This window comes from Engystomops pustulosus, chromosome 3 (assembly GCF_040894005.1).
Source record: "Engystomops pustulosus chromosome 3, aEngPut4.maternal, whole genome shotgun sequence".
NCBI classification, from domain to species: domain Eukaryota; kingdom Metazoa; phylum Chordata; class Amphibia; order Anura; family Leptodactylidae; genus Engystomops; species Engystomops pustulosus.
Window position 1 is genome coordinate 130,417,989 of NC_092413.1, and position 23,542 is coordinate 130,441,530.

The 23,542-nt window shown below is 42.2% G+C and overlaps 1 protein-coding gene across 2 annotated transcripts in view; it reads right to left on the reverse strand.

Annotated features, from left to right (window-relative positions):
- CD109 (CD109 molecule) overlaps positions 1-23,144 on the reverse strand; it is a 129,736-nt gene extending 106,592 nt beyond the window's left edge. Inside the window, exons 1-5 of one of the 2 annotated variants that reach the window (XM_072142116.1) lie at positions 23,045-23,144; positions 22,692-22,852; positions 4,713-4,876; positions 3,996-4,024; positions 1,168-1,398 (exon numbers count right to left, since the gene is read on the reverse strand). In XM_072142116.1, coding sequence (XP_071998217.1) covers positions 1,168-1,398; positions 3,996-4,024; positions 4,713-4,876; positions 22,692-22,759 — 492 coding nt within the window. In that variant the 5' untranslated portion in view covers positions 22,760-22,852; positions 23,045-23,144. Of the gene's footprint in view, positions 1-1,167; positions 1,399-3,995; positions 4,025-4,712; positions 4,877-22,691; positions 22,917-23,044 lie in introns of those variants that run through there. The other variant, XM_072142117.1, reaches the window with a different exon arrangement.
- Positions 23,145-23,542: the final 398 nt, after the last annotated feature.

Sequence of the window (23,542 nt, forward strand, 5' to 3'; positions counted from 1 at the left end):
TGCGGAAGGTTGTATGCATTTTATACTACATGGCGATACACTGTATGCATTTTATACTACATGACGGTACACTGTATGTATTTTTTTATGACGTGGCGGCACACTGTATGCATTTTATATTACATGGCAGCATGCTGTATGCATTTTATACTACATGGCGTACACTGTATGTATTTTATACTACATGGCAGTATGCTGTATGCATTTTACACTAGATGGAGGCACGCTGTATGCATTTTATACTACATGTTGGCACGCTTTATGTATTTATACTACATGCGGAAGGTTGTATGCATTTTGTACTACATAGCGGTGCGCTATATGCATTTTATACTAAATGGTTGCATGCTGTATGTATTTATACTACATGCGGAAGGTTGTATGCATTTTATACTACATGGCAGTGCACTGTATGCATTTTATTCTACACAACGGTACACTGTATGTATTTTATACTACATGACAGGACTCTGCAAGCATTTTATACTACATGGTGGCACGTTGTATGTATTTATACTACATGCGGAAGGTTGTATACATTTTATACTACACGGCGATACACTGTATGCATTTTATACTACACGACGGTACACTGTATGTATTTTATATGACATGGCGGCACACTGTATGCATTTTATATTACATGGCAGCACGCTGTATGCATTTTATACTACATGGTGGCACTCTGTATGCATTTTATACTAAATGCAGCATACTGTATGTATTTTATACTACATGGCGGGACGTTGTATGCATTTTATACTACTTGGTGATATGCGGTATGCATTTTATACTACATGGCCGCACGCTGTATGCATTTTATACTACATTGCAGCACGTTGTATGCATTTTATACTACATGGCAGCATGCTGTATGCATTTTATACTACATGGTGACACACTGTATCTATTTTATACCTCATGGTGGCATGCTCTATCTATTTTCTATGGTGTATCTTATATATTACATATATTGGGGGCTGGGTTCACCCCTGCTGGTAATATAATACTGGGGGCTGACTGGCTATATATTTGGGGAGGTTGTGACTAATGCTAGTTACACTAGGCTTATACTCACGTTATTAGGTTTTACCCAGTTTTGTTCTAAAAATAAGGGCCTGGGCTTATACTTGGGTTGGCTTATACTCGAGTATATAAAGTACTTACCATAACTTGTATATCAAGTGTAGAAGTGTAAGGTTTCAAGTCTGCTGAAAAGGACAAAATCCTTATCTTTACTTCTTGGCCAGGCTTGTAAAAAATGCTGTTTGTCTCGATGAAGACAGAAAAGCTCTTTGATTTAAATTCAAGCGTTGTTGTATTAAAAAATATCATCTTATTCTCAGAAAATCCTTTCACTAGAAGTTGATAATTCCCATAAAAGCTATTAGGTGGAAGCTGAAAAGACATTAAATGACAAAGCAAATTACAAAACAAGACATTAAACAAAGTGTCAGTCATCTTTTAAAAAGGGTTTACATTTTTTCATGTATGTGGCAATATTAATGAGTCTCTAGAGAATATGGTCTTATTAGTATGGGAACCAATATGCAAATATATAGTAATTATTTTAATGTAAGGCACAAGGCGTTTTACTCTTTCACACAAATACATACACCCTGACAATAAGATAAGATAAGATAATCCTTTATTAGTCCCACAGTGGGGAAATTCACAACGTTACAGCAGCAGAGAGGGTACAGAGAGTGAAGTACAAATTATGACAACAATAATATAAGGGATAAATGAACAAAAAGAAAAGGGGGATAAAAAGACAAAAAAGAGACAAGCAATGATCGGCAGTTTGATGTTTAGTTTGTGGATGGGACCTGCAGGGACTGGTTAGGTAGGGGGCGCAGGTTACTTCTGTTTGGGCCTTGTTTGTTGAACAGCCTGATGGCAGCGGGGAGGAATGACTTACGATAACGCTTGCTATTACATTTGGGGTGAAGCAGTCGGTCACTGAAGGTGCTCCCCAATGCCACCACAGTCTCATGCACTGTGTCAAGAGGACCCCCCCCCCCCCCGGACAGAACTGGCTTTCCTAATCAGTTTGTGCAGTCTGCTCCTCTCCCTAGCTGAGATGCTGCATCCCCAACAGACTACACCAAAGAAGATGGCTGGTGCCACTACAGAGTTGAAGAAGGTCTTAAGAAGAGCCCCCTGCACTCCGAATGCCCTCAGCCTTCTCAGCAGGTGTAGCCTGCTCCTACCCTTCCTGTGAAGTGCGTTTATGTTCTCTGCCCACTCCAGTTTATTGTTGAGGAGGACACCCAAGTACTTATAGGACTTCACTGCCTCAATGTCTGTCTTATGGATAACCACCGGTTGAGAAGGAGGACTGTGCTTACGAAATTCCACCACCATCTCCTTGGTCTTCCCAGCATTAATCCTAGGGTGGTTTTGCTGGCACCAGTCCACAAATTTCCAGATCAGTTCTTTGTACTCCCTGTCGTTCTCACCTGTAATGAGGCCTACTATTGCAGAGTCATCAGAGAACTTCTGGAGGTAGCAGCTACATGAATTGTACCTGAAGTCTGCTGTGTACAATGTGAAGAGGAAGGGAGCCAGAACTGTACCTTGAGGTGCTCCTGTACTACTCATCACAGTATCAGACACACAGTTCCGGGCTCTCACATATTGAGGCCGGTTTGTGAGGTAGTCTAGGATCCAACTACAGAGATGGTGGTCCACTCCAGCCAGATCCAGTTTGTACCTTAGTAGCCCTAGCTGTATGGTATTGAAAGCACTGGAGAAATCAAAGAACATTATTCTCACAGTGTTCCCAGGTTTCTCCAAGTGAGAAAGAGTTCGATGTAGAAGGTGGATGATGGCATCATCTACACTAATGCCTGGCCGATAAGCAAACTGTAGGGCATCCATAAATGAGCTCACTACAGGGCGGAGATGTGCGAGAACCAACCTCTCGAAGACCTTCATCAAATGAGATGTTAATGCCACCGGTCTGTAGCTGTTGAGGTCCAGTAAACCCCTTACTAATGCCATCCAGCAAGCACTCCCAAAAACTCTTATTTTTCACCATATAGAACATAGTTCAAAGGTAATAAATGTAGAAGAAAATAATTAAAAAATAAATAGTTGTTTATTAGTTGGTACCATTGAATTATTTTGTCTGTAATTATCTGTGTATTACATGCTGCTTTAGAATATTTTAGCACCTGTTAAGTAATAATTTTATCATACAACTCTCCCAGGAAAAAATAAAGACAAGTGGGTCTTATAGACTCCTAGGCTCATTTCTAGAAGTTTTGGACACTGTTTCCATGAGAAAAGGATGTAAGTGACAACAAAAATGTGTGTGCTAAAGGTGATGCAAACAGGCCATTGGAAACCTCACCACAGTGAGGATAAAAAAGTACAGTAAGAATGAGTGTAATATGTTATCCTGATATGTTTAAGTGGTGCTAGTCTAGGTTTTTTAGGTGTTTTAATATTGTTATCCTATTGCTATTTTTGGTCTTTTTCATACATTTAATAAATAAAACAAAGAACAATTAAGGGTATATTAGATAATCCACCATTGTTCATGCACAATTTGTTTCCAGAAAACAGTCAAATCTCTAAAGTGTTGAAATGGAGTTCCTAAGGCCCACCTGTAAATTTCATTATTGAAGCCTTCTTTTGCACAGCTATATGCCGGTGAGTGTCAGCCTGTCATGTCAGTTACCTGCTCTTGTCTAAAAGTGTAAGAGTATTCATCCATGCCCTGCACATTCAAGGGTTGAAGCCAAGGGTTCACCTTTGGGCCAGTCTAAGTTTGGTCAGAATAGAACATCTGAGAACATGTGCACTAGGCAATAGGTGGGATTGAAGTCACCAGTGTGTAGGACCCAATACCCTCATAGCATATGCATATTCTGCTGATTTAGCGAACCCTAAACTGATGAAAGCATTCTATTAATAAGCCGCACTTATGAAAGAGAACATAAATAAGAATCAATAAATAATATGCAAAATCGCTTCTAATAACTTACTTGTGGAAGAACTAGTTTTCCAATTGTACCTAAAATAAATAAAAAGTAAAACATTTAAAATATAATTTGGGTAGGCTATGAATTTAGGAACCATGGATGTGGAGTCGAAGTCGTGGCAATTTTGGTGAAATATGGGTGGACTGACTCCACAAAAAATTATAAATTATAAAAAAAATTCAAAATTTACTTTAAATGTCTGTTATATACCTGATCTAAGGATTTAGGCCAGGGTAAGAAACATTAATGGTCCAAGGGCCACATTGTCACACTGCTCAACTTTACGAGGCTGCACAAGTAACCCGTACCCTAGATGCACCAACACCACATCATTCATCGTACAAGCTTTATCGAAGTGGCTGATACTGGATCATATATCTTGTGCACCTTTAGTCTGCTTAGTCTAAGTAAGTACAATTCTGTATCCTAACCAATAACCCATTTCTGCTGTAGCACAGCCCCTTGTCAACCAAGGAAAAAAATCTAAAATAGAAATAAATATGGTAAAAGGCCAATGGCCTTATTTGGCACAAATAAAGCCAGGATACTGTTTTATTTAGATAAGTAAATCTTCCAGAATGCAGAAGCACACAATTACAAACCTGTCTCCGTCCTGAACAGGCTGCTTGTGGGCTATAATTTTCATAATCAATTCACTTTTAATTGTTGTCCAAAGAGAACATTTTATCCTATTTATCCATTAGTGAAGCATTTTCTTACCTTTTTGAAACAATCCTTCTCCTTGAAGTAGAGTAACATTGTCCGCTAGGATTTCGGCTTCAACCTTCACTACAGGTGGACTGTCTGGTAGCAGATCAACTCCTATAATAACGTTTTTACCTGGTCGAATTTCTAAAGGAGTGGTCAGCAGAAAAGTTGGTCTTCTACAATAACACAAACAGAATGAGAAAGCACATTATTCCACTGAGTATTAAAAAGTACAGTAAACAATATATATATATATATATATATATATATATATATATATATATATATATACCGGTATATATATATATATACCTTTCTTCTAGGTAATCTTCTTTCAAGTACAGGCAGTGCCTAGGTTACACACAAGATAGGGTTCATAGGTTTGTTAAGTTGAATTTGTATAGAAGTCGAAACTGTATATTTTATAACTGTAGATCCAGACAAAAAATTTTTGTGACAATCTGAGTTTCAAAATTTTTAGCTGTAATGGGACCAAGGATTAGCAACAAAAGCTTAATTACAGACACCTTACAGCTGATCATTGCAGTCTGGGACTATAGTAAAGTATCCAGAGAGCTTCACTGGAGGTCACAGTGGACAGAGGGGTCCATCTTTAACTAGGGGTCGTCTGTAAGTCGGGTGTCCTTAACTAGGGGGCCACCTGTTATTTAAAAAAATGTCCCTGGGTGAAGATAACTTATAAATGTAGCCATGTTGTCCCTTAAAAACTGGGGGGGGGGGGGGGGCAGTAAGTGTGGAATTATAGTGCGTGGGGTGGTGCGTATGTCAAGGAGTTTGGAAAAAAAGAGAAGTGATGGGAGAAGCAGCAGAGGCAAAACTCCTATTACAGCTTAATAACCAGTGGGCTGTTTACCCAGGCTAATACAGGCCATAGCTGCATGCTTCAGCATATTAGCAGTGGCCAGTGGTAATGGGAGGAACCATTCTAAACCAGATATATGAAATTACTATAACTGGACAATCGTTTTAACACAGTGGTGATAACTAGAGTATATGGACACATAACAGATTACAGACCTGAATGAAAAGGGACTGTATGGTAGGATACCCAGGAAAACCCCACTTCTTACACAGAAACATAAAAAAGCCAGGCTGGAGTTTGACAAAACTTACCTGAGAATGCCTAAAACATTTTGGGAGAATGTTCTCTGGTCAGATGAGACAAAAGTAGAACTTTTTGGGAAAAGGCATCAACATAGAGTATACAAGAAAAACAAAGAGGCTTTGGCTATATATTGGATTTTACGGCTTTCACTGTGCACTACAAATGACAGGTCTACTTTATTCTTTGGGTCGGTGCGAACACGGGGATAACAAATTTGTATAGGTTTTATAATGTTATCATACATCTACAAAAATTAAAACCTCTTGTACAAAAATTTTATTTTTGATTTTGCCATCTTCTGTTGCGAATAACTTTTTCATTCTTCGGTGTACAGAGCTGAGGGTGGTGCAATTTTGTGCGACTTTTGATGACATTTAATTTTTAGGACTGTACAACCTTTTGAACACTTTTTATTGAATTTTATGTTTTTTAAAATGGCAACAAAGTGTCATTGTCGACTTTGGGCCCTATTTTCCCTTACGGGGATAAACGCAGGAAAAAATGTTATTATATTTTGATAGATCGGGAATTTTTGGACGGTAGAATACCTAATGTGTTTATGATTTTTACTGTTTATTTATATTTATATGACTTCTAGGGGGTGATTTGAATTTTTTTTTTTTTTATTATTATTTTATTTTCACTTTTTTTATTTTTACAATTTTTCTGAATCCTTAGGGTATTTTGACCCACTGATTGATCCTACCATATACTGCCATACTACAGTATGGCAGTATATGGGGATTTTCACCCTCATACATTACATTGTGCTACAGTACATTGTAATGAATGGGTTAAAATGAGACAGCCTTGGGTCTTCAGAAGACCAGAGGTTGTCATAGCATGGATCGCCATCGGTGCTAGCACCGATCACGGGTGTTACCGGTAAGTCTTTGCTGCAATATGCAGCAAACACTTACCGGCTATGAAGAGGGCTCAGCCCGTGAGCCCTCTCCATGCACCGACACCCAATGAGCGCCGCACTATTACGGCACGCGTCGGTAAGGGATTAAAAGGTAACCTGTCACTAGAAGACCCATTTTTAACAGCCACGCAGTCCCATAGAACATAGTACATACACTGCCCAACAATTTTTGTATAAATTTTACAGAAAAAAAGATATGTTATATAGTATCTTTCAATGCCATTTGTTCTGTGACCTCGGCTATATGTCCCCGAATGTTAGGGCGCGCGCGGCAGCTTCTCAAAGTTTAAAGGGCCAGCGTGCCATTAATTGGCGCTGGCCATTTAGCAAAAATCTACTTAAGCCTGCCTCTTCCTGCAAGCCCCTGCTGGATCTTCGTTCCTAGCGCCCTAGAGAAAGCTTTTCTGATGCCTTGTGCTCTTTCTGTGAATTCCCGTTGTGACCCTGGTTCCGTTTCTGACATCGCTCCTTTGCCGCCTGCCCTGACCTGTTGCTACATCTCCGACTCCAATCCTGTGCTACCTGTCATGACCTCCTGCCTGTCCCCAACTACGAGATTGCCTGCTGTTTCTGTACCTCGACCTTGGCTGCCACTACGGACAACACAGGACTGAGACAGGTAATCGGAATACAGGAATTGACCAAAAACCTGGAAACCTCAGAAAATGATGGAAACACCACGGAAATGGACAGGAAACAGCAGAGGCAGCATGCATGGATGCCTCTGAGGCTGCCTAATCGCACCATTATGCCAAAATTATGGGCAACAGCATGGCGTTGACAGAGTGACCGAGTGAGGCGAGATAGCATCTTAAACACCCAATAATTGACCCTGATACTGTAGGGGACGGCATGCGGAGGCAGCGGCAGCAGCGGCAGCAGCAGCAGGCTAGAGAGTGGCATGGCGACATACCCCAAATGGACTCAAACCCATTTTAAAAATTCCTTTTGGTGAGGATAACATGTAGCACTGTATGTATCAGTATTTGTCCTGGTTATGGCGGCAGAGAGGAACCAAAAGGGGTGAGCAAGAAGCGCTGAAATGATTTCCTATGTGAACAAAAGGTTGACGGTATATTTAGTCGATAACACAGCATGGCGGCGACAGAGTGACCAAGTTCCATAACGTAAAAAATGAGCCCCCCTTAGCCTTATTTGCTAAGGGGACGACATGTGGAGGCAGCTATGGAGACAACGTTTGGAGGCTGCTATGGAGACAACGTGTGGAGGCAGCTATGGAGACGGCGTGTGGAGGCTGCTATGTAGACGACGGGTAGAGGCAGTAGGGACGGTAGTGGCACCTGAGGTGAATGTAAGGAGGTGAGAAAAGAGGAGTGAAAAGATAGATTTCAGAGGTAAAAGGTTATAGTAGTAGATTAAAGTTGCGGCAGTTAAAACGATGTTAGTTGGATCTTGGGATGGAGCTGGCGGTCCGCTGTCAGGCGAGCTTTCGCCTATCCAAGCCCCTGCCTCTCAGCTCCAGCCCACCCAAAATGGACCTGGGGGCCCGAAGCGTTTACTTTGAAAAAATTATCATTTTCAAAGCAGGCGGGGTCGTTTGAATACTTCATCTACGAATAATGGAATAGCATTGCGGTTCTATTTTTTTTTTTTTCAGAAATGGTTCTATGATTAAGAGCGACTGTATGGGGCATCCATATTGCGCCACTATGATTGAAACTTCAGGTCTCCAGCATGGCGGCGACAGATGGGTCGGGTTCCATTACGTATCTGATGAAACACCCGAAAATTCTGCCTGACACAGCTCGTTTGCTAAGGGGACGATGTATGGAGGCAGCTACGTGGATGATGTGTGGAGGCAGCGGTTGGAGCCTCAGGCTGGCCAGATTGTACTCCAGCTACAAACCGCATTTCTAAAAATCTTTTGTGTAAGATCAAGTGTAGCACTGTTCTTATAAGTATTTGGCCTGGTTATGGCGTGGGAAGGGTAACGTAAGTAGTGCTGAAATAATATCCTTCATAGATAAAAGGTTGGTGGTATATTCTGTGGATAACACAGCAGGGTGGCGACAAAGTTAACAAGTTTGATGTGGAATCCGTTAAAACAACCCAAAATTTAGCGGGACACAGCTTGTTGCTAAGGGGACGACATGTGGAGGCAACTATGGAGACGACTTTTGGAGGCAGCTATGGAGACGACGTGTGGAGGTAGCAATGGAGACAATGTGTAGTGGCAGCTATGGAGACGACGTGTGGAGGCAGCTATGGAGACGACATGTGGAGGCTGCTATGGAGACAACGTGTGGATGCAGCTATGGAGACGGTTTGTGGAGGCTGCTATGTAGATGACGTGTAGAGGCAGTGGGGTGAACGTAAGGAGGTGAGAATAGAGTAGTGAAACGATAGATTTTAGAGGTAAAAGGTTATAGTAGGAGATTAAAGTTGCGGCAGTTAAAACGATGTTAGTTGGATCTTGGGATGGAGCTGGTGGTCCGCTGTCAGACAAGCTTTCGCCTGTCCAAGCCCCTGCTTCTCGGCTCCTGCTCACCCAAAATGGACCTGGGGGCCCAAAGCGTTTACTTTGAAAAAATTATCATTTTCAAAGCAGACGGGGTCGTTTAAATACTTCACCTATGAATAATAGAATAGCATTGCAGTTCTAATTTTTTTTTTCAGAAATGGTTCTATGATTAAGAGCAACTGTAGCATGGCGGCGACAGATGGGCCGAGTTCCATTACGTATCTGGTGAAACACCCGAAAATTCTGCCTGACACAGCTCATTTGCTAAGGGGACGATGTATGGAGGCAGCTACGTGGACGATGTGTGGAGGCAGCAGCTGCAGCCTCAAGCTGGCCAGATTGTGCTCCGGCTACAAAAAGCATTTTTAAAAACCTTTTGTGTAAGATCAAGTGTAGCACTGTTCTTATAAGTATTTGGCCTGGTTATGGCGGGGGAGGGGAACGTAAAGAGATGTGCAAGTAGCGCTGAAATAATATCCTTCATAGATAAATGGTTGGCGGTATATTCTGTGGATAACACAGCAGGGTGGCGAAAAAGTTGACAAGTTTGATGTGGAAGCCGTTAAAACAACCCAAAATTTTGCGGGACACAGCTCGTTTGCTAAGGGGACGACATGTGGAGGCAGGTATGGAGACGACTTTTGGAGGCAGCAATGGAGACAACGTGTGGAGGCAGCTATAAAGACGACATGTGGAGGCTGCTATAAAGACGACGTGTGGAGGCTGTTATGGAGACAATTAAATTTGGATAGTGCCTGTATGTGGCAGTCCAAAAAAGTTTTCAAAACAGAGGAGCGGGTAGGTGGCCCTCCAGAACAATTAAATACATAGAGTGCCTGTATGTGGCAGTCCAAAAAAGTTTTCAAAACAGAGGAGCGGGTAGGTGGCCCTCCAGCAAAATTAAATAGATAGAGTACCTGTATGTGCCACTCCAAAAAAATTTTTAAAAAAGAGGACCGGGTAGGTGGCCCTCCAGAAAATTAAATACATAGAGTACTATAGCTAGAGCCAGTTGGCCCTGGCAAAAAATAGCCAGTTGCCCCTGCTTTAGTGTACAAAGAGGAGGAGAAGGAGGAGAAGGAGGAGAAAGGAGGAGGAGTGCATACAGGAGAATTATTCAGGTTGAGCTGCTTTCACCTGGTGGAGAATGGAAATCATGAGAAATCCATGCTTGATTCATCTTGATAAGTGTCAGCCTGTCAGCGCTGTCAGTCGACAGGCGTGTACGGTTATCATGATGATGCCACCAGCTGCATTGAAAACCCGCTCTGACAACACGCTAGTGGCATGGCAGGCAAGAACCTCGAAGGCGTACAGCGACAGTTTGGGCCAGATATCCAGCTTTGAAACCCAGTAGTTGTAGGGAGCTGTATGATCATTTAGGGCAATGGTATGGTCAGCTATGTACTCCCTCACCATCTTTCTGTAAAGATCACCCCTACTTTGCCGAGACTGGGGACAGGTGACAGTGTCTTGCTGGGGTCACATAAAACTGGCATTGGTTCCATTGAGTGGGGTGTTTAGCACTCATATGCCTGCGCATACTGGTGGTGGTTAAGCTAGTAGTGGTGGAACCCCTTCTGATTCTGGTGTGGCACAGGTTGCACACCACAGTCCGTCGGTCATCCACTGTTTCTTTAACACCTTAGCGCTCTGCGCCGTAGCTGTACTGCGCTGAGTCCCGCGATTAGCGCTCAGCGCAGTACAGCTATGGCGCAGAGACGATGCCGGTTCAGCGCTGTATAGCAGCCGAACCGGCATCGCTAGCCGCGGGATTTCAGCGGTAATCTACCGCTGACATCCCCGGCTATCACCCGCGGTCGGAGTTGGCTCCGATCGCGGGTGTTTAACCCGTTAAATGCCGCGGTCAACGCGACCGCGGCATTTAACATGCCTTCTGGGAGTCTTTACCCCACGATCGGCCCCCCCGCACCATTTTCGGGGGGGCCGATCGCTGTTTTGGCTCCTCTGGGGTCCGATCGGGACCCCAGAGAAGCCTGGAGGGTTTACCTTTAAGATGGCGTCTGTGACGTCATCTTAAAGGCAAAGTGTCAGCCTATGCATCTGCATAGGCTGGCACTGATAATACCCTGCAATACATTAGTATTGCAGAGTATTTTCAAGAACAAGCAATCAGATGATTGCTTGTTCATATCCCATGGTGGATCATGTAAAAAATGTACAAAATAATGTTTTTCAATAAAAAATTACTTTATAAATCACTAAAAATGCCCATAAGCCCCAAAACATATAAAGAGACATATAACGCTCAAAAAAGTCTAAATCATAACACAAACCCCACATATATAGTATCACCGCGTCCGTAACAATCCATAGAATAAAACTAAATAACTATTGAACCCATATGATGAACGCCGTAAAAAAAAACGTCAAAAACCCGCCAAAAATTAGGATTTTTACCTATTATATCCCACTAAAAATGCAATAAAAAGTGATCAACAAAACATATGTACTCCAGAATGATATTGTTGCAAAGAACAACATGTCCCGCAAAAAACAAGTCATCAACCAGCTCTGTAGCCAAAAACGTAACAATGTTATGCCACTTGGAAGACGGCGATGCAAAAATGATAGATTTTTCCCCACATTAGGGTTTTATTTGGCAAATTTAGTAAAACATAAGAAAAATATTCATGTCTGGTATCCCCATAATCGTATCGACCCATAGAATAAAGATGACAGGATTATTAGGATATACGGTGAACACGAAAAAAAAAAAAAGTAAAAAATCCAGTACAGAATTGATGCTTTTCTACTCATGACCTCAAAAAAAGTTCCAAAATTTTCAACAATAGGTGATACCAACCCCAAAATGGTAACACTGTAAAAAGCATCTCGTCCCGCAAAAAAAATGCCATCACATGGCCCAAATAACGGAAAAGCGAAAATTTTATAGCCTTCAAAAGGGGGCAACCGGAAAACTAAAATCCTGGCAGCTGCAGGGTGCTCCTTCCCTTCTGCGCCTCGCTGTGCCCCCATAACACAAGTAACGGCCACGTGTGGGGGGTCGCTGCACTCAGGAGAAATTGTAGAACAAATTTTATGGTGAGTTTTCTCTTTTTATCTTTTGGAAATGTGTAAATTTTAGGGCTAAATGAACGTATAACCGACAAAATTTGATAAATTTGAAATTTCTAAATTTCACCGCCATTTTGATTCAATTACTATGAAGATCTCAAGGGGTTAACAATCTTTGTAAAAGCTGTTTCTGATAGTTTGAGGGGTGCAGATTTGAAAATGGGTTGGTTATATAGGGGGTTTTGTTGCTAAATATGTAAAATTTGATTTCAAACAGTATTTATCCCCAAAATAGTCAATTCCGAAAATACGGAAAATCGCTATTCGATTTGTAGGCCGCGTGACGTCAAAATAAATTATCCAAACATTTCAAAAATTATGAAAATGTAAAGTAGACAAATGGGAAATGTTATTCTGCAAGTTATTTAGGTGGTAAATCTATCTGCCTGAAAACGCGGTGATTTAGAATTTCGAAAATGGCAAATTTTTCTAAAAATTCATAATTTTTTTCTTTTTTTTGTAAATAAACGCAAAACTTATCAGCCAAAATTTACCACTAAAATGAAGTACAACATGTGGGGAAAAAACAATCTCAGAATCGCTTTGATAAGTAACAGCGTTCAAAAGTTATTACCACAGGAAGAGACACTGGTCAAATTTAAAAAAAAAGTTGTGAGCCTTAACCTGCAAACAGGCTGCTTCCTTAAGGGGTTAAAGAACCCCCGGACTTCAGAAAATCTAGCCCTTGCCACGGGAGTTTCACAACGTGAAACATTTAATGCTGACTCACCAGCTCTGGCCCTGCCTCTCCGTCTGGCCCCACCACTGCATCTTCGAATCTGTTCTGGTATAGGACTCGCCTCCGTCTCAGAAGCACTGTCTTTACCTGGCCTATCAACCCAGCTTGGGTCTGTCACCTCATCATCCTCCGATCCCTCAGTCTGGTTGAGGTGGAGGAGCTGGAGGAGTGCTCAATTGGGTCACATGGGTGGACTAGTTTAATATGGGTAGTCTGGTTGAGGTGGAGGAGCTGGAGGAGTGTTCACTTGAGTAACATGGGTGGACTGCGTGGAAGACTGACTGGTGGACAAATGAGTTGAAGCATTGTCCGCAATCCTCAACATCACCTGTTCACACTATTCTGGCCTCAACAGTGATCTACCACGAGTCCCAGTAAGTTGAGACATGAAGCTAGGGAGTGTAGCTCTACGGCGTTCCCCTGCTTCCTCATCAGCAGGTCGTGTCTCACCCCGCCCAGGACCACGGCCTCTGACCCCTACAGTAATTGGATGCCCACGCCCTCGTCCTCTACCCTTAGCCCTCGCGTTCAACATTTTCCAAATAAATGTCTATTTTATAGACAAAAGAGAAATATAAACTGTAAATTTTTTTGGTAATTTTTTTTATGTTTGTTTTTTTGGGGATTTGAAAAAAAAAAAAACTTCAATTAAACCCCCAATAAATTGTCCCACTTAGCTTTTTCTAATGGATATGTGTGTCACTAAGAGCCAAAAATAACGTTCGCAAGTCTCCCTGCAAATTTGTCACAAATATGTTAGTAGCTGCACTACTAGTGCCGGCAAGCCCAGCCACAAGCAAATAAAAAAAATCTATTGTAGCCCTAACAAGGGCTGTTGGGTTCTTGTAGAATCACTCCTGAGAATCACTCCTGCCTAACACTAATCTAATAGAACACCCTAACGCTATCCCTGACCAGCAGCAGCTCTATCCCTAACGGCATCGACATGTAAGTGTACCACATAATGCTGGGTGTACTGCAGAGTCTCCTGGCTTGTGATTGGCTCCGTTATTGAGCCGCCAAAAATAAAAATGGCAGGAGATGCCATTTTCTCGAGCTGGAGAAATTTTCATCCGCGAGCAGTTTCGAGTACGCTAATGCATCAAGCTCGGACGAGTATGTTCGCTCATCTCTACCATTGATCACACTGGTGCACAGAATACAAACACAGGACTGAGACAGTGACAAACAACAGATATATACAGGTCTTCAGGCAAATATACACAGGTCAGGTCAAGATCAAGCAGATTATATACAGGTCAGCTACAGGCAGATAAAAGGAGACAGGCAAAACTGAACTAGATACACAAGGAAGACAAGACTCAAATAACCAGCAAGGTATGATGGGAATAGGCAGGTATATAAGGCCGATCGCGGCCACGCCCCTAGTACACTGGGGAACTGTCCATCAGGCTAGTAACCCTTGCTGGGCAGGACTAAAATGCAAGGGGCAGGGTGTGGCTCAGTCCAAACACAAGCATTAAGCCACAGTTCACAGACGAATAAACACCATCTATGCCGCCAACTGTGGATAGTGTTACTTTTAGGCATGGACGTTACAATATGACCCCCTGGTGGGGTCTTTGGTCTTATGTCTGAAGTCTTAGGCCTTAGTCTGGTTCATCCTATTCAGAGTGAGCAGCACATGACAGTGCTGCTACAGCCAGTGTCCACTACCAGCAACCGCAGGTGCCTTAGGCCATTGCCTAGCACCCAGGGCAAGTCAGGCAACTTAAGCCCAGAGACGAGATCCACCACCCATTCTCAGCTCCATCTCTATTAGCCCAGCCTGAAGCTACTACCAGGCTGCTTGTAACCTTCCTGTGGACCAGCTCTCCATGACTTTTCCAGCTTGCCAAATCTGCTACTAAATCCGCTGTTATCGTCTGGCCGTTGCCTGCTGTTGAAAAGAGAACTGTAAGTTGATTTGCACAATGTTGCCTCCATCTAATCCCTGGATAAGGCTGCTTACCACCACGGCTCCCCCATCTATCATCCAGGGATTCATCCTACAGACACCTCAGGGGTTGCCCTGGGATAAACCACTGCATCAGCCTCTCCCGTCATATTTCTTGCACACACCACCTGTAAGCCCATCCACGGGTTCCTAATACCAAGCACCGTGACCACAGCATGCCGGTGGGGGATGCAGACCCACGTACTATATGGTATTCAGGGGAAGGTAAGTAATGTTTACAGAAAATAAGGAGCTGATGTAAAATATATGTTCCTCATGAACAGGAGTATCTCTATAACAGCATGTGACGTCTACTTATGGAGCAGACAAATTGCTCCAGATTACATCAATTTACACATTTACCTGCAAAGGTAATCTAGTGGTAAAGATAGTAGCATATCCCATCAAAAATCTTTAATAAGTTAATATATTAGAAATAGGGTTTCCCATTTTATAATGTTGAGAGTAATTTATAGTGACTGCACTATGATTGCATGGGAGTCGCCTGACCGAATTTCCAATTGAGTTAGCAGACAGCCTACTCTAGTTTTAGAAAGAGTGTAAAACTGACGGCTTAACCCTAATATAACTTTCTGGCCAGTCACAGTGTTGCCAGTACTTGACAATTTCTTCCAGCCACTGTAGCATTGACCTATGAACCCTCTGATGACACCATTATCCAGAAGAAAAGCATATATTTGTAGGGACTGCCCTTGACAGGTTGGGAGCTTATCATTGGGGAACAGGGACAATGGGGCATATTTATCAGGAGCTCTGCGCCAGGTCAGCGCTTATTGTTAGTACATGTGATTATTTGGCTCAATCCGCCACCCTCACGCCAGTAGGGCGTGAAGAGGTGGGGCACGGCCGGCTGTGCAGAGGGTGTGGACGGCCGGGAGTGGGCAAGTGCAGGGCGTTAATGTCCTTGCGCCGGTGCACTCACTCTCGCCAGTGACTTTTTACATGTTTTTACCTGGCGTAGAATAAACTCTGCGCGGCAGCCTGTCCAATACAGGAGGTAGCCTCTTGATGTATTCCGCTATGAATATGCAGCGATGGGCCTATCATAAATGAGAAATGTCTCCCAGTGTCTCTGTCTTCATGTATGGTGTACTATGGGGATAAAGGATACCCTGATCCGTTGCACACTGAGACCTCACCCTCAATACCAAGGCTCTAATTAGACATAACAGCAGACCAAGCCTTATCTTACCAGGTGCCAACAGGCAACTGTCTTAGAAACCAGTGGTCTGTTTTGTACTGTTCTTTTAAATGGAGACAAAGAGGTAAAAAAGAGGGCAGTAAGATAGATGCACTACAATGAGTTGGAAATGGTAACAAAAACATTTGTTGTTAGGGCTACACATTTTATCGTCAAATTGGCGTCTACATCATGCCAAAGAAACAGCAGTGACAGAAAAATGACAGATTCAAGGAATTGATGGAAATGAATTAATGATTGCATAAATAGATATATCCTTGAATAGGGGAAATAAAATACAATAAAAGTTGATGCGATCATTGTGCAGGATATACACACGTACGTATGAATCAGAATATGCATGTTCACACATATATATACACGTAAAAATATAAGAAATCTTTATATAGAGAGATACTTGTAGTCATAAAAAATGCATAAAACATAATGAAAAGAGAACATTGGTGGTGAATGTCTATCTATCTACATATGTATCCATTCTACATTTTGTGTCTGTATTTGTATCTGTAGCTGCAGTTTCTTTGGCATGATGAAGACGTCAATTCAATGTTTAACATTTCATTTTTTTTGTGGATAACCTGTGTTGTTCAGTGAACTTTTGACCGTTGACAGCTTTTTGAGTGTAATTTGACAGTAATTTGGTAGGATCAACTTTATAATTATGATCATTTGACTTTTGAGACTACTACTACCCACTAAAAACAGATTTTCCAAATATTACTTTTCAGGGGCATAACTAATAAATATTAGGTCCCATAGCAGACATCCACATGGGCCTCCCCTTACCCATAATCCCTTTACCGTTTTTGCCTTTTCAATTTTGTTCAAGGAACCAAGCAAGGGAGGCAAGGGTCGTCCCGAACATCTCCACCGTGATCTGTATTCCTTTGTTTTGTGACTGCGTGCGCAGGACCCTGAGGAAGTCTGACAGATCTATGGGAAAGTCCATGTCTCACTTATTCCTCCTGCCCCTCTGGAGGGGGCTTGGCTGGGACAAGTGGGATAGCTCCTTTCATTACAGCTAGGACGCGCTAGGACTGAAACCTGATCTGAGGAAACCAAAGACAGTGTACAAGCTCATTGAAACCAAAGACTTGTTGTAATCTGTTACGGGAGTCACACAGGACACAGACTGGTCCTTAGCAACCTGCAGGATTGTGCAATAGCAGGTAGACAATGAGACAAAGAAGAGGAGGAACTCTATGGTGGGAGTTCTCCCCCCTATGCTTGTACAAGGGGACAGCAATGAAGACACTGCCCAAGCAGGAGTCTATATCTGTACTGCAAGGAAACAGGGAGATTTGATGGACCCCCTGCTGTGAGCTGGGTTGACTGTAATGTGACTGTAATGTGACTTTGCTCTTTCAATCAAAACAGCGCCAGAACCAAAGCTGTAAATAATACAGCATCAAGCTTGGTAAAAAATGCAGCACCAGAACCAACATTAGGACCAAAATCCAGCACCAAACTGGGATGATTACAGAAATCCAGCACCAGCACCATGCATCAAGACTGGGCTCTATAAAGAAATACAGCAACAAATCACTGCTTGTACTATCAATACAACACCAAAACCAATATGGATAAAACTACAGCATCAGACTAGCATTCTGTACCTGACTGGGTACAGGAATAGAGAATCAGAACCAAGGTCCAAACAGAAAACACAAAATCAGAACATGAAAGCAGCATCAGGACCAAGCTGATTACATACATTTATACAGTGCCCCAAATACATTTTTGATATATACAGGGCTCCCAACAAATTTGCATGTATACATTCTATGAGTAAGAAGGGGTGATATATGAGGAATAAGACGTGCAATGGTCCAGCGATTCTTTATAAGCGCTCAGAACAAGTCAATAAAATAAATAAATAAATCATGCATGAACCAGTCATCAGTCTTCTTATATACAGAGGACTGCAGAGTTGCCTGTAAAGTGGTATTTGGTGCTTTTATGATTACATAGACAGGAGGCATAGAAGGGGTTAGTGGAAAGAGACTTGAAGTTACATGCAGTGAGTGAATGTGATAGGCCAGCATGAATAGATGGGCTTTGAGAGCACTTGTGAAGCTTTGATAGTTAGGTATTAGTCTGGTAGTCCAGGATAGGACATGCCAGAAAATTGAAGAAACTCAGGAAAGGTCAAGTATGTGATTAAAAAATTCAGAATAAAGAAGAGAATAATCTTGCATCACTGGAAGATTGAGCACAGGCCGGGCGAGGTTGGAAAGTGCAGCATTTTTGTGGGTGATGTGGATAAACCTATTTTAAAGGTATTTAGGAGGCTGAAGATGTAAAAAAGTGGAAATTTAAGCAAGGCAATGATCCCAAACACACTAACACAGTGATGGCGAACCTTTTAGCAGCCAATTGCCCAAAAAGCAACCCAAAACCCCCCTTATTTATTGCGAGGTGCCAATCAAAAATTTAAGCAGTAACTTACTGCTCCCTGTTCGTCAACAACAGCAACACAGTAGAAAGGTGGAAAATTTGCATCATTTTAGCTTCTTTCCAGTGTCCCACAGAGAATCGTGGGGCCAGCAGGAGGTCCTCCAAAGATAATTCGGCCCCGTCTACACATTCTCCCTCCTCCTACTGTCCCAAGTAGCGAGGTAAGTATCAAAATATGACTGAAAGCAGCATCTTTTAGGTTGCTTGGAACTGCAGGAAGATTCTTTGAGTCCTGTCTGATGTGCTGAGGCGATGGCCTGAGTGCCCACAGAAAGGGCTCTGAGTGCCGCCTCTGGCACCCGTGCCATAGGTTCGCCACCACTGCACTAACAGAAACTCTCTACAATGACCCAGCTGATCACATGACCTGAATCCAATAAAAAATCTATGGAGGGAGCTACAGCTCAGAGTTCATAGAAGGAGCCCAGGTTACCTTCAGAATTAAAACAATGGTCCAAATATATAAAAAGTGGTGATATCTGCCTTAGTGCAGTTTGCCTCACTTATGTGTATTTTGTAGTGACGCACAGGGGCATATTTACTAAGGGTCCATTGGACACATTTCCATAGGGTTTCCCGAAGTTTTCCGTTTTGTTCTGAAGTGCCCCCGGTTTTTGGCGCACACGATTGGATTGTATCGCATTGGCACCGGCTTTCATGCAACACAAATCAGGGGGCGTGGCCGTCGGATAACCGAACTGATTCAGACAAACAGCGGAATTTAAAAATGAAATTGTGTTGCAAGATCAGCACTTACATGCATCGGGAGGAAGATGGTGAACTCCTTTGGACCTGTGCGGGGAAGCGACACATGCAGGAAACTGGACGCACAATCTTAGTGAATCGCAGCAGCTCCGAATATTCGTCGGACATTCCGGATCGGAGGCGTCAACGGGAAGGGTAAGTAAATGTGCCCCAATGTGTTCAATTATCTAACACAATTGGCACTGCTATGAAAAGTGTGCACACAGAAGCACCTTTTTCTCTTTGGTAAAAAAGCACTACACCCCTCCCGCCCTAGGTGCACAGTTTTATAAAGTGTCGGATAAAGTGCAACTGCGACACAAAGGTGGCGCAAACACTTCATGAATAAATGTGCAAGCTCCTTTTTAGTGCTAAAATAGACAAAGAAACTGATGCAGTCACAATGCTATATATGGGCAAAGGTTTATAATTATAAATTTTAGTACATTTATTCAATCCATTGCCCCATGTACTACACATAAACTGGTCATCTATGGTTTGATTATTTTGCCAGCATGGGTTGTTACTGACGTTTGCTGAGAATTTCCTTTCCGTTGCACCTTTAGGGTGATGCCATATGTGGCGTTTTTGGTCAGTTATTAAGCATGCATTTTTAGTCCGTTTAAAAACGCATCCCTTTTTTACTGTTTAGCATGCGTAACGCATGCTTAAGAAGGACCAAAAACGCCACATGTGGCATCACCCTTAGAAATATATTTACTTGGTGACACAACTTATTTCACTGTAACTTTATAAGAAATTACATGTTTCAGTGGAGGAGGTAGAAGAACATGATAGGAAGATAACACATAAAGTGAATGGAATGTCTTCCATTCCGCATAGTCTTCAATGCACCTTTCTATACGCTGTTGTTTATAGAGAAATAATAGATGCGCATCGCTGCAATATTTTTTACACTATTTATTATGGAAGGTCATGGTTGAATACACGTCACTCCTGGTTGTATATGGTTTAAGTTGGTGTTCAAGTTTGGGAACCAACTCTAATCGTAATAAGGAAGTACTTGGCATTCAAATGCGATGCAATATTCCTTAATACAAGAGTATGATATTTACATTTGACTTTCAGTATGCAATTCCAAAAATTCTGGATGGCGTACTGAAAGTCAAATGTAAATATCATTCTCTTGAATCTTGAAGATTGCATTGCATTTGAGTGCGAAGTACTTCCATATTAATTATGGAAGGTCTAATGGAAACTGAGGAATGCAGGTGTGATTTTTGCCTATGTTCATAAAAAATAAAGCACATACAAGTCAGGAGAACGTGAAACGGTCATTGCTGTTTTTGTGATGTCCTGTGAGTCCTCTCTTGTTCATGTATGTTTACTAAATAAAGAAGAGCATTGGACCTGTTATGGTGAGGTTGTTCCAATAGCGTATGAATTTCAACTGAAATGCATGAGGTCGGTAACAAACACCACATTAAAGGAAATCTACCATCAAAATCAAGCATGATAAACCAGAGACAATAGGGCACATTTACTTACCCCATCCGTGGAGTTCATCGAAAGTGCACTTTCCAACAAAAATTCACTAATATTGTGCGCCCCATATCCTGCATGTGTTGCTTCCCCGCGCAGGTCCGACAGAGTTCACCACCATGAGCCCCAGAGTTCACCACCATGAGCCCCAGAGTTCACCACCATGGGCCCCATTTACTCATACATCCAAGTATCATGACCATGTTAATGTCTTATATTTGTTATCCATTGTCTCCTTCCATCTAAAATGAACTTTTAAAATTATGCTAATAAGCCAGAAGGGCTCTGGGGTGCGTTACCTGATCCCCTCCGTGCTTCAGCTTCACAGGCTGTTTTTCAGATGTAGAAGCAGTGTAAGAATTACAAATTCTGGCAAAGTGCAGAATTTGCAATTCTAACAGTGATAACGCCACCTCAGCGCCATTTAGGCATGGAGGGGGCATAATCTGGAATGGCTGCCGACCATGTGGGTGGAGGGGCACAGCATTCCTGCCCTGTGCCTGAGCCATTTTGAAAAATGTATGCCAGGCCTAAGCCTCTTCATGTATCTGGCGGGACACAATGATAAATCTTTCCCATAGAGCTAGTTTGTCGAACAAAACTTGTTCCTCTACCGCTTGCCTCAGACTGAGGCTATATGAAGATTTTGTCTGAGACTTCCATCACAAGACCAAAGACTGCTGTGTAGACCTGTGATACCTAAACCAACTTGATTGAATATGCTTGATTCTTTTGTGATTGAGTGTTGTAGTCATGGTAACCTCAGGTTCACAATGGGACAACATTCACATGCATTACTTGCAGTGCTTTGGCCTTATCATGAATTTTAATAATTAAATATCCTATAACTAGCTTTAAGAGTAATAATAAATGGACTGTTATTATATAGATATTGGGGCACATTTACTAAGGGTCCGTAGCCGCGAATCCGTCGGGTTTTTCCCAAATATTTCCGCTTTGCGCTGTATTTCACGGGATTGCGGCGCACGCGATCGATTTTTGGCACAATCGCGCCAACTTTTACGTGACAGAAATCGGGGGCGTGGCCACCGGACAACCCGAAGGATTCGGAAAAAACGCTGAATTTAAAAAGCCATTTGTGTCGCAAGATCAAGCACTCACATACACCAGAAAAAAGCAGGTGAACTTCAGCAGACCTCGGCGCAGCAGCAAAACCTGGTGAATATCAACGCACGGACCTTAGTGAATCCCGGCAGAACCCGAATCAGCGTCGGAGAACCCGCCGCTGGATCGTGACTGGCCCGGGTAAGTAAATGTGCCCCATTAGGTTTAGATGTCAAAAGATAATAACCTTCCCAACACCAAATCACACAACAGTTAACAAAATATCAAGTATACCTGCATCACAAAGCATAATGTAGGTTTTTGCAATGTGATAGAGTATAGATGTACCGTATATGCTCAACTCAATACTTTTAATGCAATTTTGCAAAACTCTATTTCTTCATGCATGCTCCACAGAATGGGAAAGGTTTTCGTAACAAAGGATATACAATCCATTCTTTACATTTACTTCTTCGTTCTATTGGACATTTCTATAATTAGAACAAAACATAGAAGACATGCAAGTAAATATTGAGTTACACACAGTAGTTTGATCATACTGTTTCAGTGTGCAGCTGACTTTGAGGCCTTTTAATTGCAAGCCTAGACATTACCATTACATCATAAACCTACGTAATACTTCCCATGTTGAGAACATGCAATGATTCCTACCCTGATGCAGCACATGATGACAAGAAGCACAGAGTAAGAGGAATAATGAGCAGGCCCTTCAGCAACATCTTGTTCAGTCAGTTTCCAGTTCTCCAAAGGCTGTTCTACTTTCTCGCTGTTCCCAGAGGCTTTATTTTTTTTTATTTAATCTGCAGGACGTTCTTATTGGAGAAAAGAAGTAACTGATGTTAATATTCGCAGCAGTCAGTGATTCATAGAGGCAGCCTTGCACTGCGCCCGCCCTTCTCTCCTTCCCTGTAAAGCTGTACATGTCAGCGGCTGGCTGCTCCTGCCAACACTTCCCTATGCTGAAGCCTGTTTTACTCTCTATTACTGATGAATACAATACATACCTGTGTACAAAGCAGAAGATGAGGGTGGGATTTGTAGAAAGAGAGAATGAGATGAGTCTGTAAAGTGTAAAGTATGTACCACACCCTTACTGATGAGTTTAGACGTGAAGTAAACTAATGATAATATGGAAAATATTCCCTAGCCACAAGTGAGTCAGAAGTAGACATGGTATAAGATTACTTCCAAAAGCCTCCACCAGAAAGCCCTTAGCCTGCAGATTTCTCTATGACTTATATTAAGGCTTTGTATTAAACTACTGGCCTCCGCTTACAGAATACTGTACTATTTATATTATTACGTGGGTGGTGATAATGAATTTCACATGACATAGGATCAAATGTACAATAGGACATGTTCCAGTCCTCTGTACTACTCCCTGCCAGATAGGGAGGGATACTGTACATGCACTCGCATAAAAGGAATGCATCCACTACACTGTAGTTTGCTAATTGGAATCAGCTACTGCCACATATTCTTTCTTCTCACTTGTTTTCATT